The 21,159-nt window shown below is 45.8% G+C and overlaps 1 protein-coding gene across 3 annotated transcripts in view; it reads left to right on the forward strand.

The window, feature by feature from the left end:
- Window positions 1-21,159, forward strand: part of aff2 (AF4/FMR2 family, member 2) — a 146,620-nt gene that overhangs the window by 116,166 nt on the left and 9,295 nt on the right. For 2 of the 3 annotated variants that reach the window (XR_007031474.1, XM_035650340.2), the window contains exons 12-24: window positions 486-591; window positions 715-865; window positions 972-1,187; window positions 2,529-2,736; window positions 5,354-6,418; window positions 6,539-6,654; window positions 10,268-10,529; window positions 11,051-11,208; window positions 12,714-12,777; window positions 13,361-13,497; window positions 16,230-16,301; window positions 18,508-18,601; window positions 19,898-19,950. Coding sequence is in view for 2 of the 3 variants with exons in the window: in XM_035650340.2 (XP_035506233.2) it covers window positions 486-591; window positions 715-865; window positions 972-1,187; window positions 2,529-2,736; window positions 5,354-6,418; window positions 6,539-6,654; window positions 10,268-10,529; window positions 11,051-11,208; window positions 12,714-12,777; window positions 13,361-13,497; window positions 16,230-16,301; window positions 18,508-18,601; window positions 19,898-19,950 (2,702 nt within the window). In the remaining variant the exon portion in view is untranslated. The other variant, XM_047334539.1, reaches the window with a different exon arrangement.

Raw genomic sequence — 21,159 nt, forward strand, 5'->3', positions numbered from 1 at the left:
CTTTGAGCGTGAGCGCTTGAACACTGAACGGTCCCTCCCGCCTGCCGCTGGGTGGTGCTCTGAAAGACATGCAGCTGCAAAAGGACTTGTGACCCTGTTTATCCAGTGTTGTCTGGTTTCCCACATGCTGAGAAAAAGAAGGAGAACTGCAGTGAAAAAGAGAGAAAACTCTGCAGGCGCAGCAGCAGAGTATCATGCATCACAGCGGCAGCCGTACATTCCCAAAAAAACAACACAACAACACAGGAAGACAATTAATCAAGCCGATTTCAAGATGAGGGGGAAACTTTTTATCATTTTATAATCCATGGTAATGAATTCCTTCTTAAGGTGCATCAATTTTTTTTTAAAGAATCGTCCCTTGAGTTATCACCACATTAAAACGTGTGATGACAGTGTCACTGTGCATAGGAAAGTTGTGTTTTTACTATTTAATTATGAAACATTGAATAATCCAAAGGTTTTGGGGGTTTTTTCCCCTCTAGCCCGAGCCCCCGTCCACCAACAAGTGGCAGCTGGACAGCTGGTTGAACAAGGTCCAAGCTCAAACCAAACCTCTGGTTCCCACACAGCAAGAACATCATGGCGCAGGTTGGTAGATATGGAACAGCGTGTCGCAGAGTCACTGTATCATAGATGGGACTGATAGGATAAACACACTTTGGTTCGATTTGGAAAAAAAACTTATTCTGGTCAAATGTTTTCACCGCTTAGGCTCTATTACCCAGGGTCCAGGGACCTTCTCCCCACGGAGTGAAGCACCAGAAGTGGGCACACCTGCCAAGGCCAAGCCCTGTGGATCCAACAGCACCCCTGTTCCGGCTGCACCGCCTGTGGAACACAAGGATACGAGGGGAGCCCCCTGGTACGTTTGTTCCAAAGTAACTCGTGAAATAACATGAACACGATGTAGGCAGCAACGGGCAAAAAACCTGTCTCCATCCATAAGAGACATTTCTCGCTCCCTGCAGCCCGGGCAGAGAGAAGGCCAAGGCCAAGCTCAGCGCGAAGGCCTCGGGAGAGGGCCAGAGGTCCAAGATGAGGCTGTCGCCCGCCCTGCTGTCCGGGCAAGAGGTCACAACCCCGAGGAGGAACACCACGGGGAAAAAGCAGCCCAGACGGACGGAGAGGTCAAACAGCGTCGAGGATAATCAGAACCCCACATGGAGCAGAGCAAACCAGCACAGGTAAAGACGGGGGGAAGTGGCGTTTTCTCTACATTTTTTCGATAAACTGGTGGCTGCATCCTCAAACCTCAAATTGTTTATTTCACGATTCAAATATAAAATTACTGGTGATCATGTCCATGGAAGGGTCGTAAAGTTTTTCAATTTTTTTACTTAAACAGTGAAGTCCAGCAGAATACGGTTAACTGGTTATATTGAGCATCAAGAAAAGGACCATTAACATTCACCATTTGATATTTACCTATAAAATATGGCTAAACCAATACGATTAGGGCTGTAACTAAGGCGTCATTTCATAATCGATTCATCTGTCGATTATTTTTTCTCGATTGCTCGATTAGCTGTTTGGTCCAAAAAATGTCATAAAAATGGTGAAAAATGTCGATCGTGTTTCCCAAACCACCGAGATGATGTTTTGTTTTTGTCCACACACCAAAGATATTGAGTTTACTGTGATAGAGGAGCAAAGAAACCAGGAAATATTCACATTTTAAGAAGCTGAAATCAGAGAATATTTCCTCATTTTTTTCATAAAAACTACTTGAACGGATCAATCGATTATCAAAATAGTTGCCGGTTAATTTAGTAATCTATAAACTGTTGCAGCTCTAGATATGATGGCTGTTTCAAACCGAGGAAATCTGCATTACGGGTCTTTGTGGTACATGTGTGCATTCAACGATAATCCTCAAATTTTTGTTAATCGATAACGTTCAACTGTTTTCATTCGGAACTATATCTCCATGTAAAATACAACCATTAAGAAGATAAAGGTGCAAGTTAACTGTTTCAGGTCAGTGTGATATTTTTGAAAACGTACATGTGTGTGTCGCTCATACACGTAATTCGTTAGTGCTGAAAGTCAAACAGTTCCTCGTAACACCTTACAGTACTATTCACAGTTGTCACTTAGTGTTGAGACTCAACAGAGGCTCCAGTGCATCTTGGGCCTTTTTGGCAGCTGCAGCACTGAACACATCTGTTGTGGAAAAGGTTCAGTCTGACCTGAAACCTCTCAGAATTGGCTGCTCAGCTTGACGTTGGGGCCAATTAAGAGAAAAAACAGACTTCCTTCTCTCCTCTGCTCTCGTCTTCCTCCGTCACCTCTGTTATTCCCTCTTTTAATTTTTCGAGCTTTCACCATCCGCACAAGTTCAGCTGCATACACGCTGTTTTCAATTATTTCACGCTGTCTTTTTTCCCTTCTTCATTTCCCCCCCCCCCCCCGGAGCGTAACCGAAGCATACGTCTACTGTTTGTCATTGTGAGACTGCACAACAGCAGCAGTGCCTTGCTCAAGGGGACGAATCTAATACCATTTGCGATGGCTTCCTCCCGCAGCAGCCCTGCCGCGATGGAGAAGGTCCTGTTGCCTTCCCCCTCCCTGGAGCATCAGAACCCCCCAAGGCCGCGAAGCAAGCCCCCGAGCGGGAAAACTGCCCCCAGGAAAGAGCCTCGCGGTGCCGCCAACCCCAACAACACCACAGTAACTCCGCCGGCAGCGCTACAACAAACCCCCGTGCCAATACCTGCTGTCAGTGTAAGCCAGGTAGGTTCTGGAGGGGGGGTGACCTTCCATACAGACAATTGAAGTGAATGATTCAAACACAGTTCAAGAACAAGTGTACTGCACATACAGTATGTAACACATTGTCCATGTAATCCTGTAATGATCACTTCATCTCGCAGTCTCTGGACGATCTGTCATAAAGTCGTAAAACTCGTCAGCATGAAAACGGTATTACCACATGATTATTATGGCTCAACACTGACTGGTTTTATCGAAATACGGCGAGTGTGAGAGGGAGAATTGGAGGGACAGAGAGACGGAACTGAATCATCGGCCGTCGTTCCGACCTATGAGTTAACGCTCAGTGGTTTTATGGAGATTAGGTAATTTGAAGGAGAAAGACGGAAAGAAAGAGAGAAAGAAAGTCACTTATAAACTCAAATGACTTTATATAAGTAAGAAATTAATAAGAAAAGGACAGGACAAAAAAGATCATACAAAGCTCGTACCAATAAAAAAAGGACTACAGAAGGTTAGAAGAAGTTTGGGCGTTGCGTTCATTACTTGTTTCCAAGTGTCATTAATGAGTAAACTCATCACCAGGCCGATTGTCACTGCCCTCGCTGCCTTCAAACTGCTGGAGCTCAGGTGTTACGTTAACAAAATAAAAAACTTTAATACTTTCTACACATTAGGCACAGCAGCAGTTGAAACGATGACTCTGCGACGCAGAAAACAGCTCATCTGTCGGAGCCCATGACACGACTTGCAAAACTGACCCGAGACGGGACGTGTCTGACCCTGACAGGCTGGGTGGGGGTTAGGTGTTTATCACCGTGGCAACCATTCAGACATCCACATTTTAATTCACATAATTTATTATTCAACGCCTTACTCATCAATTAGTACAAACGTATCCATTTTATCAATAATCTGCTTGGGGGGGGGGAAGAATGTTAGAAGGTTGGGAAAAATGTGACTCAACCATGATGCAAAAAATTGTGATGTAATGTTTCTGAGCATAAGGGCTGCCATTGCACATCCCGCGTACTGTATCGTGCTTTTCATATAGCGGTGGATTATACAACCTGCTGTCAACAACAAACCCGAGTCTACACTCGCACCAGCTGGAAATTCTCCTTTGCTAAAATATATATATAAGCTTCCCTCAATTACCTGGAAATGAAAATGAGTGCGACAACATCTGCATCCTGTGCTGTGGGTGCCGTCGCGACATTTGATCAGCTGCCAGTCTCTCTGTCGCCGTGCAGAGCAGCTGGCAGGACAGCTCAAGTTAGTGTCAACACGGCTTTCCACAAAAAGGGGCTGAAGACTTTTTGCCCAAGAAAGAAAAAATGCTTCTTGCCAGGAGTGTAAATAAGAATTATGCACAGGACAGTGTTTTCCCCTTCTTCTCTTTTTTGTTCTATCTCAACAAAGCACAGCGTGGCTTTTATTGGGAATGGATTTTTGCAGATGGCAACACGCACTGGAACGATTCCAAAAGCTTGAGAAAAAACCGTCGCCTTGTTTCTGCCAGGCGGGCGGGTTCCGCTGGAGACTGGGAACATTAGCGGTGTTTACTTTGCCGCGTCTGCCTCTGCTGTTGCCATCGCATGGTGATTGTACACGCACACACAGACACACACGGGCGCTGCTCCTCGCTTACCTGTGTTTCACATAAGAATCGTTGACCATTTTACGTCTGACATCAAGAATTCAGCATTTGAGGGACAACTTTGTTTGGAAACAAGACCGGGCAAGAGATGGAGCTGTGTCTACCAAGAAAATAAAGTGTGGCTGGTTTCAATGGCACACGTTCCCCTCTCAAGTATTGTGTGTGTGTGTGTGTGTGTGTGTGTGTGTGTGTGTGTGTTTGTGTGTTAAATTGATGTCAATGCACAAACAGCTTTAACAAAGGTTCCTCGTGTAAAGGACGACAGCTTGAGATATTCAATATTTTTCTCATTGTGAACAAATCCCATGAAAAGAGCCAAACCATAGAGCCTCGCTTCGCTGTTGCAGCAGACACGGGCTCCCTAAGAACGACTTGACTTTTGAGCGTGACATTTTCCACACTATGTTTAAGATGCATTCTTTTTTTAAACGCCGTCCAAGAATGAATTCAAAATCATCTTATTTGAATGTGACAAAAATGAGACTGTCTGTGCTTAACTGTGTAACTCTGACGGTGAACATTAGACAAGACAAGTTTAATTTCACTGTACAGATTAGTAGAAAAAGATGACAATGTTTCCTAATGCACATTACTATTATTATTATTATTATTATCAACAATATTTTTATCATTATTGTGATTATATATAACATACAGTAAACTCAAACTTAGCTGACTAGTTAACTAATGTTAACTGCAGAGGTTTTTGTAGCTTAGAAATACATCATGGCAAAAAGTTAAAAGATTAATTTTACTCATTGAGATAGTATTCCGAAGTGAAGGGTATGAGGAGAACACAAGTTAAGTTATGCTATGTTATGTCATGTTATATTATGTTATGTCCGTGCCTTTTCCATATTTCTTTTGTGCGTGATCCTTAAGGGTTGGTGCATATAATGACGTTTTTTTGTTTATTGTTTTTTATGTTGTTGTTGTGTTTTTTTCAAAATCCTCCTCCCATTTTTGTCTCCACAACAGGACAAGCGGAAACACAGAGGCCCGAGCTCCAAAATCACCCCCAAGTCCCGGGAATTTATCGAAACGGACTCCTCCTCCTCCTCCTCAGAGTGCCACTCGGAGTCGGAGGAGGCGGTCAAAGTCCCCGCTCTGCCACAGACGACGCGCACCGCGATCAACACGCAGACTCTGTCCAACACGCACATGCACGCGCCCCTCCTCCCGTGCCTGACCTCTGCCGGCAGTTTGGGGAGTCTGGGAACATTCGGTGGGAAGGGACTGCGGGTCAAAGATGGCAGCACTGTGACCACCAATGGTAGCAGCAGTAGTAACGGTAGCATCGGCAGCGGGAATAATGGCGGCGGTAACAGCTGTAACTCCCTGAGCATCAGCAACATAAGCGGTCCGTTTGGCACCTCCGTCCCTGATCCTGGAGGGTTAGGAGGGCAGGGTAAGGACCCGGAGTCCATGTCACCACCTTCCAACACGGGACACGAGGTCCCCCTCTCCCCCCTCAGGGAGTACCAGGAGGTCCAGAGTTTATGGGTGAAAATCGACCTGAGTTTGCTCGGCAGGGCGCCCGGCCAGGGCTCGGGGGACAGGGCCAGTGTGGGACTCGCAGAAAGGGACGGGAGTGAAGGCAGAGAGCGGGAGAGACAGGGGGAGAGGACGGGTGTGGCGGAGAGAGAGAGGCAGAAGCAGGAAGACCGAGAGTGGCCGGGGCCGAGAGAAAGACCGAGAGCCACCAAAGGGGAGAGACAGGAGGAAGAGGCTGAGCGATTGGTACAGGACAGGGAGCGGCAAGGTGACAGAGACAGATTAACAGACAGAGGGGGGCAGACGGACAGAGAGGACAGAGAAAGATTAGGGCCTGGGGAGAGGGAGAGGACGACGGCGAGGGAGAGAGAGAAGGTAGGCCTCGGCCTGGGGGTCCTGGACAACCCCCCTGCGCAAGAGCAGAGTAATCCCCGGCCGGCGGGGAGGGCCGAGAGGGGGGAGAGCGAAGGTAAACACAGGAGACAAGCAGCCGGGAACACGGCGGTCCCCGCAGAGAAACACGGCAGCAAGAACAAAAGGAAACACAAGGTGTGTGTGTAGAGTCTATACACTTACTAACTTTTTTTCGTCCTCTTACTTTTCACCTGCAAAAGCTCGTTCTCTCCCTGTCTCTAACTCGCGCGTTCTCCGCCTCGCTACATTTCCCAGTCGGACCCCACCGAGCCATCGGTCAACGGCAATAAGAAGCTGCGGCTGGACAAAGACTGTGTGCTTCTCCCACCCTGCATCTCCCCAATACACAACCACAAGAACGGCTCCGCAGAGTAAGTAGCGACAGCGCGGCTCCCCCCAGGGGGCGAGCCGGGAGGGAAGAGCAAATATGTTTTGAATACATTTTGGTTCATCAGGATTTTTTTGATTTATTTTTTTCAGCCCTGAGTAAACGCATGAATATTTTTCTAAAAGCCAAATGCATCATTGCACTGTTTCAAAATATTACACTCCTGAATTTCGGCCTCAAAAAAATCTCTCACCAAAGCAGTTCATACATCAGCATACATCATACCCTCCCCGTTATTCACCCCATCCGCTCGCTGAGCATCCCCGGCCCCACGTGACTGGCGCAGGCGCCGGGCGAGTTAATCAAGTTCACTGGAGACGGAGTATTTTTAGGAGGGTTTGACAGTTTTAATGTGGCGATGAAGTCATTAAAGAGGCGAGTCCAATTCGCACTGTGACACGGGGATGACACAGTGCGAATTTCGGCTTTCCGTGTGAATTATTAAAAAACAGGCCACGCCGGGCTGTTGCTATAAATAAGCCACAGCCACACAGGGAGGGTTTTTTTCTTCTTTTTGATAGCACCAGTGTTGTGTTGTGTTCGAGGATACGGCAGGAGGTAGAGGCGGAAGGGAGCGCTGCGGGTGACCTGGAGTTCAACCCGTGACATTCTGTGGCAGACGTCTCAGTCTGCCACCAAAGTCTGTTTGTCCCCCGGCAGGCTTCTTATGGAAGCTGCAGACGGGAGGATGAGCTCGGCCTGCTCTGAGTCACTCTGTCATTTCTAACCTGTGCCTCTTTGACAGGTTACCCTCGCCCTGTTTCCACCAGCTCCGTCGACAGATCATTAGAAAAGACAGTTTCTACCTGAGGAAAGTTTTGCTGAGCATTTGCTATTGGGGGAAAAAAAGCGTCCATAAATAGTCCAACTGAAATCGCATTTAGACACTAGAAGAGAATAGCTCGGTACGTGAGTACTGTCACGGAAGTTTCCCTGAACCTTTCCCCCCAGTTACAGCGTTGTCATTAGCCGTGCGCGTCCCCCCGGCGACTGTTTGTTCAACGGCTTGTTCAACAAGCCGAGGTGCAGGACAAGAAACCGCGGCCGTGTTTGTCAGACAATAAGGCTAATGAGGTGTTCTTCAGACACCGCGGCTCTTGGGTTCTCTCCTGCTCTATGCAGAGGATTTTGATTGGGTCTCTGTCAAGTCGCAAGTAGACAGAGAACTAATGGTTTCCCTGAAGGATAAATGCCAAGATAACCCAAAATTATGAAATATGTAAAATTCCTCCCTTTTGGGTTCCAGGCTGAAAATAAAAGAAGCTATTTAATATAATGTTGAAGTTTAAAAGCCAGACACTGGTGCAGTGGTCAGTACTGGGGCCTTCCTTCCTGTGAGGAGTTTGTACGTTCGTCGCTCTCCTCCCACAGTCCAAAGACATTCAAGTTCACTGGCGAAGTTCTAAACTGCGAGCATGAACGGCTGTTTGTCTCTATGCGGGGTGACATGTCCAGGCTGTGCATCATATTTCCCAGCTTGGATTGGCTCCCCCCCGGCCCCCCGGCCCCCCCACCCACCACCAACCCACCACCACCCCTGCCCCGTGGTCCTCAAAGGATAACTGGTATAGATAATGGATGGAAGCCAGAACTCTTCCCACCTGGCCGGGGAACGCTTGAGTCATTGCAAATGTATTACGGAGGAATACTTGGCAGATATACTGTGGTCATTTTGTGCCGTGGCGCTGTCAATTTTGGATGTTAGTATCCCTTTAAAAGAACTAGAAGAGCTCTCGCAAGCTTTCCTGCCCGCACACACACACACACACCCACACACACACACACACACACACACACACACAGACACACACACAGGCATCCACTTAAGGATAGACACACACAAATGCACAAAAAAAATTAGCATAGTCATACACACAAACACCAGCACACATCAATTATGCTGCACACAGACACAAAAGCAGACGGAGATACTCACTCACACACACACACACACACACACACAAGCACACAACTAATTAGTCTTTGTCTCCCCGGTTTTGTATATTATCACTAATGTCGGGGGCCCGGGGCGTTGTTCTGCGAGCTCAGCAACTTTTCTCACCGCATCAAACCCCCAGAGTTCGCAGGCAGATGTGGGGGGGGGGATATGTATATATATAAAAATATTATCTGTTGTGTTGCAAACAATATGAGTCACGAGCCACAACAAGGCAGCTGAGGGGAATAATGGTCGATGCTCAAGCGGGGAAGGCAGGATCACAACAGTTTGAGAAGGAAAACATCAATCAGCAGCTGCTAATGAAATTACAGCAACATGGTGAGACAGGGTCTGCACGCTCAATGTTTGTGTGGTTACAATGTGCTTCATGGAACGTTGTGACGCCGTCGTGTCTGTGCATGAAGCCCAGTGGAGATACTACTAAAAGACACAAACAAAAACACAAATATAAAAATGAATTGTGGAATGTGGAATAATCATTCAAAGAGAGATTAAAGGTGCAAAGGGGGAAACAATTAAAGGGACAGTAAGCGACTCTAAAGCAACAAACGCTTTGTAAAAATCTGTGAATATTTCCTCACCGTCGGTTAGCTGTCGCTTTTGCGTGCGCGCCGGGGGGGGAAATCTGTGTTTTCGGCTCAGCCCAGGCTCCGCAAATTGAAAACAAAAAAAATGGTGCAGACCGCACCGCCCAACACTGCGAGTGCAGCTTGTGAGCATCACTCGTCGCCACCTTAAGAGACGTGCTAGCGGGTGGCGCTGCAGCACCGAGGTTTCTGGCCCAGTGGTTAGCGCGTCGGTCTCCCATACCTGAGGTTGTGGGTTCGCGGTCAGAAAGAAATAATTATAATAGAACTATGGCGTCATGGGGTGCATTTTAGTTCCAAATCCCAGGAGAAAGTCACAACAACAGTTGAACAGGGATCAGGTGGAGTTAGGGTTGGACTGCAGTGTGAGGAGACGGGGCATTTTGGAGGATCTGTTTGGAGGCCGCAAAAGCAGCGAGTCTGGAGAAGCAAGTGGAAACTATTTGTGATGGTCTCGTGTAAAAGAATACATCATACCAAAATTATACTTTATGATCCAAAATTCCTCCAGAATCTTTTCAGGAAAAATCACCAGTCTTTTTGAACACATTTAGTGGCCTTGGCTCTGAATATGCAGTGGTTTTATTTTTCGTCGTCAAAAAGTAGGGAAAGAAAAGGTCACAGAGGTATAGTCTATTTCTGCAAAACATTTTGAAAACCACTTGGGCTGCTGAGGTCGGCGCAGAAACTGTTCGAGACTGAAAGAATTTCAAATCTGATTACAGCAGAAACCCTGACGCACAAGTTTTTTTCTCCTCGCAGAGAGACGCGGAGTAGCGCCGCAAAGGACTAAAGTAATAACAATTTTATTAGGAATAATAAAAGTGTATTTTATGTAGCATTTGTGGGTTCATGAAACATTCATCTTGTCTGCGCTATGAAGAAGTATTTGGAGGTTAAAATGGCTTTGGCAAAGCAACTCAGACTTAAGCAATATGCAACAGTAACCTAGATAAATTTAGATGATAATCATATGATAAGACATACAGTATGAAGTGTCAGTATGCTGAATAAAGAAATAACCGTGTCGTCGTGTGTGTGTTTGGTAGCTCTCAGAACAGGAAGCAGTCTCGACGGCGCAACGAGAAGCTGCTCCCTCCACTCCTGTCCCCCCTCTCCGAAGATCCCCCGCGTAAACGGACCTGTGACAGCAGTTCCTCTCTCGGCCAGGAGGGCGGCGCCGCAGGGATTCTACCCTGCTCCACGGCGTCCACCACCGCCACCACCTCGTCCTCCTCCTCCTCTTCCTCCTCCAGTCACAGGCACAAGAGAGGTGAAGGCAAAGTGTCGTCACATACCAGAAATGGCAGCGTAAGTCTCCCTTGCTCCACAAACATATTGAACTTAAAATATGTAGGTGAAAGATGAAAAGCAGCAGGACAGATACTTAAATCAGTACCTTCAATTCAGATCAGCACCCAGCAAAAATTATTAAACGCAGAAGCGAGTATTGATTCAAAACAACATGAATATATTTACGTGATCATTTCGGATTTACCTTGGACGTTTCAGAAGCTCTACTCCCTTCAGGAGGAAAGTAAACTTGTAAAAGTTCACATATTAGTTTTGACATTCAGATTAACATGGTGACATCACATGCAAGCAAAGTATAGTATTTACACATGGCACTAATGACTGACTGTAAACGTCGAGGGGTTTGCTGCTGAGGGGTTTTGAAGCCGGTTCCGTCTCATCTCTCTCTTTCAAACCCCAACACAAAACGCCGAGGCCGTGAATTCCGAGTGAATCCGTCACCGTGTGTGATGAGTCAAAGTAGCTGCTCGGTGAAAAGCCGCACGCAGTAATACTAATTAATGCGATTGTGACCGCAGATTCCAATGCCGTGCCTACTGCAGGAAATGGAGGCCCCGAGCGAGAAGCCCTGCGGAGAGGGTTACCATGCCAACGGACAGTCGGACTCGGAGGTGTGGTCGGAACCATTGGTGGAAGTGGCAGAACCTCGCAGGCCACGACTGACATTCAGTGACATGTATGTCGACACACTGTTTACCACACACACACACACTTCTTTACATCAGCGCCTTCTAAGTCATTATCTCTTGTCTATGTGCGTTTGTCTTTGCCTCATCTCCTGACGACGTCTGCTCAGCAGCATGGTTCATCGACGTGTCACTGTCGCTCATAAGACCTCGCAGTCTATAAATAATTCCATTCATTCTTGTGTAATTTCCTTTGATGGAACACAGCGGGTGTTTTCTCTTGGAGGTGCGTCTTGTTCACTCGCTGCATTAATGGGACGTAGCAAAAGATTATTTATGTATTCTCCCTCGTCCGGACCGGGTGGACACATGCTTGTGAGACGGAACAGGGATTTCCTTCACTGTGAACTCCAGGTTCCACATTGTATTTCACATTGAGGCCCACCAGACTGAATTTGACAGAAATATTGCAATAAGGCAGAAAGGGAGTTTGCTATATGGCGATGATTTTCCCTGTGTCAACAGTCAAAGAGTTTCTGGCAGGCGGGGGAGGCTCGACAGCTCTAGTGGCGGCAGCACCAGCGGAATCACAGAGTGGCTGCTAATTATCTCCACCGTGACCCCGATCCAAAATCCAGTCGACCCCGACCGACCCCTGTAGAGGGAGAACAGCACCGACTGGCAGCTGCATGACGCTCCACCTGTTATCGAGCAGCCGCAGTCAAAAAGAATAACAACACGTGCCACCTACCCCCCTGAACTCTACAAGTTCCACTTGTCTGCCACCAGACCTCCGCAGCTCATCGGAAAATGTCGCCGTTCATCCTCCTCAACTTGCTCCACGCCACACCTGTCCCGGCTGCCTGCTGCAGCTCCGTCCGGTTCGGGGCTCAGGCGCAGGCGCAGGCGGGCGGCGACGGGAGCCGACCTTTCACCCCTCAAGACTTGAAGCTCAGGAGCTTTTTAGTTTTCAGAGGGGGATTCTAGCTCTTGCTCGAATCCAGTTTAAATGCATTGATTGTGAGTGGCTTTGGACAGAAGCCCAGTGAATGTAATCTCACGTCAAAGCGGATAGAGGGTCCGTTCAGATCCGATGGGGTGTAAGATGTACGGACACACAGACCTGACGGTCGTCGCCGTAGATTTTTGAGACAAGGAACCAATGAAGCATTGAAGACCAGTAATCCATTTTTAACTCATCTTAAGTTTCAGGATGATACGTCCTCACACTGTGTATTGGCGTCTAAAAGTCAAACAGTGGCCTTATTAGTGCTTTGTGGGTGGTGGAAATAGCTGTAACTGGCCACCCACTGGTTGGGTTGTTGAAACTTGGAGAGATGACGCATCTTATGATTATTTGTCCTTCAGGGTTCCTGCAGTATTTATGAAACGACATGTTTTTCGCTCTTATTCTAAGGTTACACCAAGCCTGAGGTGTGTGTATGCTTAAATAGGCTGCCATACATAACGCACTGCCAGCTCCTTGCAGTCAGTGATTATGTAAATCAATAACATGCGACGTCGGGCTCTTCTCTTTTCTCTGCGCTGTTTCCAGAGTCCACAGTGCAGACTACTACATGCAGGAAGCCAAGAGACTGAAGCACAAAGCTGATGCTCTGGTAAGTCAGGTGACACACACACACACACACACACACACACACACACACCTCACACCCCATTGCTCGAGCACATAGAGAGGAGAAAGATGAGTGGATACACACAAAAAGCAAGGAAACGATTTGAAAACACAATGTTAACTTCCACAGTCTAGATTGTAATTACGGTGCCGTTGCTCTGAGTGTCCGTAGCATGAAAAACTATTTCATATCCAGGACTGTACAGTATAATTTGTGTTATTTACTGCACCATTTGTCTCTAAGGGAGCGCTGCTTTCAAGGACTGATTATGTCTGCAAGATTATACAATATCAAAAGAATTATCTGATCCCCCCCCCCAAACAATGAAATGAGATTTATTTGGCTCATTATTTATCTTGTGTTTGCGCATTGTTTGCTCAGATTTGTCTGGGGATTTGCATCTTAGCAGGAGATTATTCAAAGAGAAGACTGCGCGTGCCACAATGCTGCCATGATATTCCTTCTTCCATCTCTGTCTCGTTCAACGTCGTCCCTCTCCATCTTCGTCTCTGTCGCTCTTCTGTCCGCCCCGCTCTTTTTTTTCTTTCATCCTCGCCATTGGCAGATGGACAAATTTGGCAAAGCGGTGAACTACGCGGACGGCGCCCTCTCCTTCATCGAGTGTGGGAACGCGATGGAGCGAGATCCGCTGGAGGCCAAATCCCCTTATACCATGTACTCCGAGACCGTGGAGCTCATCAGGTACGGAGGGACCGAAAAGTGACATGATCGAATGACATGAAGGGTGGGCGGTTAGTGAAAACTATTTCCTGATAACTTCTCGCGGTGGAAGTTCTGTGTAGCCGACATGACTTGGGCTGTGCAGTTTGGTACCAACAAGGGTATAGTCGACTTTCAACTAATTCCTGCGAATTGTTAGCATCGGCAAAAGGCCATCCCAAGTTTGAGAGAAGGTTACGTCATATAATGACACATAATAGATGCTGCACAAGCTTCACTTTAAATCTCTACTATCTCATCTATCTCCGATAGAACTACGCCGCGCTCGTGTCTGAATGGGAAAACGGAACACGTGTTTCAGAGCAGCAACAGCAGCCATAACCACTTCTGTATGAACTGCACTGTAAGAATGCGCGGCATGCCGTGATAGACGATAACGTTACCACGTGTGGACTGTGGACGTGCAGTGAACTCGTCGTTCTGTCTACTCGGCTTTGGCTGACGGGACGAGGAACAGTATTCTGTCCTCCCCCGTTATCTTGAGTCATGTCAAATCTTGAAATCCCTTTTGAAACACAAAAGAGACACTCTGTAATAGTGCAAGGGGTAATAATAATTGCCTTATCTTATTTTGATGATGAGTACTAAGTAAAACCATAATAAAAGGGCCTGATCCTTCTGCCTGCGTTGGGAGGCATACGCCACTCAAATAAACCCTATCAAAAAAAATGTTTCTTTCATGTACTGCTGATTTCTATAATGCCTGATATGGATTTTGCAGCACCCTCTTTTAAGAATTGGAAAACATTTTCCTCTCTGTATATAAATGGCTGAAAAGCAGAGAGTACAGTTAAAATGAATACCTGAGGTTGTTTAAATTGCGATTTAGCAGATAATCATGGGAAATACGCTGGAAATCAACAGTTTTTTGCGCACGATACCCAACTGTGCAACTTTTATATATAATGTCTTACCTATGCTAAGGTGTTCTTTTCCCCTTTAGTTCCGACCAAATTGTTTTGTTTTCTGAAAAGGATTACAGGATTCATTCATAAAAGAAAATAAAGAGCATCTCTGTTATCGTCAACCTCACTGATGCCATTAGCTTAAATCCTATTTTGCTGTGCACAGTATGTGGTCACTTCTGATCCAAAGGTAAATAACAAATTTAAACTTTTGGAATGAACACTAAACCCCTATTCAGCAAGAAGCCAGAGGAGAAATTCAGAAACTCAAACGTCCAACCTTTGTTTGCCTTTATTGTCTAAAGCCTCACAGATCTGCAGGGTAATTAATGAGCAGTTTAACAAGAGCACTCAGAGACCGCAGACCTCCACCAATCCCCACCTAAACACCTCCCAACGTGTAAAGGCCGACACCTATATGTGCAAATCTGTCCGTAACCTTTTGAGCAATACGCTGCACGCAACCAAGCAGACCAACTGAACCCAATCGCACATAGCCTCCTCGCTGGGGGATAAATCGTGTGCTGCGTTCAGAGCTGCCAGAGTGTGAGGAGTAACTTAAAGAGAGCGACCAGAGAATAACAAACGACTGTCACCTCCGAGAGCAGACAGGTTGACAGCGGGAGAGAGAGAGAGAGAGAGAGAGAGTCTTTTAACTGAAGGACTTTGGATCAAGCTCCACTTGTCCGCTCTCATCCATCCCGCTGAAGTGTCCTTGAGCAAGACACCGAATCGTTCCCACCTGCAGGACTCTGACCTCCCCGCGGAGGAGGACGAGAGCTTTCTTTCCATAAAGGATAAAGGTGTAGGTCGTCTCCCCTGAATCACCTGCCACAGTGCGATGTCCTTTTGACTGAATGGCCGCGTTGCTAAGCAGTCAGAGAGGCTGCAACAGGCCACCCAGGGCAGGAGGCCACGGCTCCTTTCTTTATTTCAAAAACATATTTCTGTCGAGCAATTTGGTAACTAAACAGATGACAGTTAATCTTTTGTTGCCCAATATAACAATGCCAAATTGAGAGGACATATCATACATGTATCTGCTTGACGTTCAGTCAAGTAAAGTAAGAAAAACAGTGAAGAACAAGTTCAAAAAGAGAAAAAGGAACAGAATGGAATGAGGCAACATGGAGTCTAGATAATCCTGCTTCGTCCATCAACCTACCACGCCCAGACCACTTACGTGACGCGGGAAAATATTACGAAGCTGTAGAACGTTAACCGGGACTGGTGTTTTAAGGGAACGAGAGGCCGTTTTTTTAATGGTTGGTCTTAATCAAGTCGTCTGGCCACGTCTTAGTGGTCGCGACAGTCGCTTTTCTTCCTTTGCGTGATAATTATATTGTTCCTTTTTTTTTTTTTTGCTGTGATTAGGCAATAAATAAGAAGGATTTTCTGAGATGTAATTAGACTGGTTGTTGCTTCAGATGGGCCAAAAAACTCCCCGCAGAACAGCATATAAATAACCGTAGTCCACAGAGTCGCGCGAAGCTGTCTCGTCGCTCGCCTTGCCTGAGGGCACTTCAGCAGATTTGATGCCGGCCGTCAGCGAGCTGAAGGAATTAATCACCGGCAACCACATCGCTGTTTTATATATCCTTTTTTTGGGGGGGGGGATGTTCAGAGAGAGCTGCTCCTCCAGTGATTTTGACCTTGATTTTTCTAATTAAACTGAACCTTGAGTACGCACGCATTCACTATCGGGACGGAAAAATAAAGTGGGTTTATGTTTGACTCTCGTAAAATCACCGGAAGTGTCGGCAGATGAGTAACGAGCATCTCTCCCAGGTACGCCATGAGGCTGAAGAACTTCGGCAGCCATTCCTCTACGGTCTCTGAGAAGAAGCTCGCCGTGCTGTGGTATGATTCTTTTTTTATATATTGTGTGTGTGTGTTTGCCAACAGCATAAATCGTAGAGCCATAACCAGGATGTTAGAGGGACTCATGAGTTAATCCCCTGACATACCCCTCTGAATATTAGGACCAAAAAGATCTCCACATTTTTACTTGTTTTCTGTTAGTCGAGGAGTTTTATTGGATGTCACACCTTCTCTATCCCCTCTCATTTCCTGTCGTCGCTCTTCCATCAATATGATATTTAACATTATACCTAGCCTGGTAACTTTTTTTCCATACAGTACATGATGTAGGAAATGCTGAAATTGTGAAACACTTGGGCCAAAAAAATATGCAAACTTAAACATTTAGGGCCCTAAGCAACAAGATTAATCTTTCTCTTATTTTTTTCGACGTTTACTCGTTCCATCGTTTCCGAGTCAGATTCTCTCAGCTATCTCAAAAACCACTTGCCTCAGGCCGATGAATGCCGCCTGCTCGTGAGGAGGTGTGCATTCATGGGATTTCAACGTTTGCATAATCCTCACCACCAAATCTTTTATTAAGACAGCCATTTATTCTGTATGTGTGTACCAGCTTCAGTATTGAGAGGAATCAACAGAGTCAAACAGCAAACTTAGCCGTGTCAGTAGCTGTATTACAAGACCGTAAACTATTAGGGGAAATATTTATCAAGTGACTGGTGTGACATTTAGTTAGATGATGAAAAAAAAAACCTCCCTGACATAGACTGGAAGTGAAGGGCTTGGGACAGTCGTGAATATTGTAGATGATGGTCCGACGTTGAGCACAACGAAGCAACAGCAACAACGTAGACTGCGACTCACTTGTGAGTTTCATTCATGCCTGAGAGAAAATTGATGGTGAATGAGCACTTCTCCATGTGACTCCACAGGCTGCAAAATACTAACCTGACACCCAGATGAATTCTGGGAGCCCATTTAATTTGCTCTGCCAGACTACGTCCAGATCCCCCTCCATTGGAAAATGAAGCGGCAGAAATCTTGCTGGTCCAATCACAACCGTTTGACTGATAATGGGCGGGGTTTATACCATGACACGGACAGAAGCGACTTTTGCAAACAACCAAGATGGCTGCCTCAGATGAACGAGTGTTTGAATCCGCTATTTCGTCAGTAAAATTCTCCCACAAAAACGGCGACACTTGTTCACAGACATTGTGGAATCATCGTCACAGACATCTCCTCTTTGCTCTTGTCTGTTGACCTCTCCGCGCCGCCCGACAGACGTCACGTGATTCGTTGCTATCCAATTGCATCCAGAGGCATTTTGAACTGGCAGGTCCTAGACTACTATGTATTTGAGTATTAGTCTGGCGACGCCAGGCTAGTAAAATACCCATCATGTTTAAAGGTGACATATTATTCTCACATTCATGTTCATACTTTTAATTGGGGTGACCAGTTGAAGAGGTTCACATGCTCTAATGTTCAGAAAAGGCATCAGTGTTGTCATACTGTCCATTCCTGCAGCTACTCTTTTCACCCTCTGTCTAAAACACCTGGAATTATTTTAGCCCCGCCTCCCGATAAACCCCAGTCTGCTCTGATTGGCCAGCTGGCCCAGTCTGTTGTGATTGGTCAACCGCTTTCAAAATGTGTAGGAAATGTCACGCCCCTTCACCAGAGAAGTGGAGATTCTGGGATTAGAGGCGGGGTTACCCCAAAAGAGTCCAACTGTGACATCAGAGTGGGAGAGAAATCTGAACCAGTGGTTCAGAGCCAGGCTGTAGGGTTTAGCCAGCGCACAAAAAACGACAGCCTGGTCTTTTTTCACAGTTTGTGGGCTGAAAAGCTCCACAGATACACACATTTATGTGCATCAACACTGAAAAAGTGATTTTTGCATAATATGTCACCTTTAAGATTGTAATTGTAGAACCATTGAATTGTAGAGCCAGTGATCCAAAATCCTTTCAGGGAGTTTTCGATGCCTCTGGGCCCTGTGTGAATTAATGAATTTACAGTTCACAAGCAAAAACACGGCTTTTCATATTTTCATTTAGCCTAATGGTAATTTGCACGTCTCACATTCTTCACTTCACTCAAGTTCCTCTTCCTCCAGCAGGACTTGTTTGAAGTCCAGGTGCATTTTGTGTGGATGACATGAAAATAATTTTGAGGAAGGAGCTTTAAAGGGAATCTGTACAGAGGATTCATCTGCCTTCTAATGGTTTTGTTTCCATAGTAACCGCTGTCTGTCTCTGCTGTATCTGAGGATGTTTCGTCTGAAGAAAGACCATGCTGTCAAGTACTCGCGGTCGCTCATGGAGTACTTCAAGGTAACACACAGGCACAGATTACACACCCGCACACACACACACACACACACAAACACACACACACTTGGACATGGACTTACCTTTCTCTCATTTATTCCTCCCTCTGTGGTTGAAAAACATGCAAAGCCAATTACAAGCCTCAAATACATTTCATATTCATTTTCATGGTGCCTGTGCATTAATTTTGCATGACGTTATTAAAAACCATTCTTTCTCTTTGATATTAATGTATTAATTAGCTCCATCAATCATTTCAGTGGATTGTTAGGGTTTAATGTGCTTGTTTTGATTAATTATGTTTAGTTAAATTAATTACTGAGGATGTCATTATCACAGTGCCGCATTTGCATTGATGGGATTGGATTTCTGGGAAGCGGCTGACTAGGGGTTTAGTTGTGTGTGTGTGTGTGTCTGTGTGTGTGTTGTGTGTGTATGTGTGTGTGTGTGTGTGTGTGTGTGTATGTTTGTGTGTGTGTGTGTGTGTGTGTGTGTGTGTGTGTGTGCGTGCGTATGTTTGTTTGTGTGTTTGTGTGTGTGTGTTTGTGTCAAAGGCCTACAAATCATTTAAAAAGAAAACGGGCAAAAAAAAGAGTCTTACCAGTTCTGTAATATACATGTACATGTGGCACATTGAAGTGGATTTTAAATGCTTCACTAAATAACCTCACATACACATGTACTTTAGTAATAAGTCATATTAACATTGATGTTGACTGATGCTTTTGTTCGAAACGTTAATTCAATCCAAAATAAATATATTTGTGGGGGGAAAAACAGATAATCACATTGTCATTTAAAATCATAACGTATTGTATACATTTATGATTAAAGAAAAATAATAATGTTTATCAAATTAGTTAGTTGTGCTTATTTTACTGCGTAGTAACTATTTTATTTAGTAATAGGAATTTAGACTGTCATGGTTCTCATGACCTAAATCCCAACAGGTGAACAAAAGGGTATGACTGAGGCTGATGAAACACATTAGATATATGATAAATAATATGATAATCATGCAGCTTTATAGCAGCTACATTTTGTTAAATTTGACAGAAACAGAGTCGCTGTTTCCCCCATTTCCAGTCTTCATGTCAGCAAGTGAACCTTCTCTTTCTTTGGGTTAAGAGAAAGATGTGTAACTGATATCCATCCTCTTCTCACAACAACAACAATAACAATAACAACAACAACAACAACAACATTTTTAAGAATGTCAGACTATTTTAAATGTAAATGATGATTTCTGGCACAATATCGCTTCTCTTAATTTGATGAATTTGTGTTTTTGTGGCCCAGAATTCCGCCAAGAGTTCCCACCAAGCACCTTCTCCCTGGAGGACCAATGGGAAGTGAGTGAACACACACACGCACACACACACACAAATTATCCACCCCGCTTCATTCATATACTGTAGATAATTGAGAATTTATAATTCACCGGAGCTCTGCTGCAAAATACCGCCACGTCTGACATCCACTTGCTCAAACAAACCCCTCAGGATATGAGCAGAGGGATTGATTTGTTGTAGATGTGAGAGGGAGAAGACTGGAGGGGGCCGCTGAGTGCTGCGTGAGACGGAGTGATGGAAGGAGTGATGATAGATGGCGGAGGAGAGGCATGGAGGAGCTGCGGATGTGAGGCTAATGAGTTCGGACGGCTCTGACGCTGCACAACAGCAGGACCGGAGCTCGGTGTGTGTGTGTGTGTGTGTGTGTGTGTGTGTGTGTGTGTGTTTGTGTCTGTGTGTGTTTGTGTGTGCGTGTCTGTGTCTGTGTGTGTGTGTGTGTGTGTGTGTTTGTGTGTGCGTGTCTGCCTTTGCGCGGCACTGAATGAGGCACAAGTCGTCAGAGGTCGCCGAGGGTCAAGGCCACATCACAGACGTTACATCACTGCCACAGCGACACACCCGGCTGCGCGAGGCGGCGGGAGCAGTTTGTCCAGCCTTGACTCGCGACGCGACACAGTGGCGATCGGAGCGGCCACACACTCCCCCTCACCTCCAGCACTCGAGGCCATGAATGATCACTCTTTTGTTGTATTTGCTGTAGTTTCCCTGCAAAGTCAAAGCCAGAAACAGAGGACTGTTGTTTTGTCTGACTTTACGTCCACCATTATTACTGAGCAGCGTTTCCATTAGCCCACAGTAAAAATGTTGATTTAGGAAGCTTCTGTCTCATTTACCTGTGGTGTTTTTAGTTTCCGTATTCTTCCAAGTTAAAGCTGCACAGTTCAGTACATTTCCCTTCATAATGTGCTGAATGAATAATACAGTTAATGTGAAAGGTGTGACTCATAGTGACAAACCCACAGAGAATTATTACCTAACTCTGCAGTTCCCCGTACCTGGCGTCGTCAGACTAATACTCAAACGAGTATTTGAAGTATTTGAAATGAACCTCTCGGTTCATTTTTGATTTCCAAGAGGCGTTACCAACGGACGCAGACGGATCGCGTGTCGTCCGTTGAGCGATGCGAAAATGTCAACAGACCGGAGCAGAGAGGAGATGTCTGTGGTGATGATTCCACAGCGTCTGTGAACGAGTGTTGGCGTTTTTGT

The sequence above is a fragment of the Scophthalmus maximus genome, chromosome 9, assembly GCF_022379125.1.
Source record: "Scophthalmus maximus strain ysfricsl-2021 chromosome 9, ASM2237912v1, whole genome shotgun sequence".
Lineage (NCBI taxonomy): Eukaryota > Metazoa > Chordata > Actinopteri > Pleuronectiformes > Scophthalmidae > Scophthalmus > Scophthalmus maximus.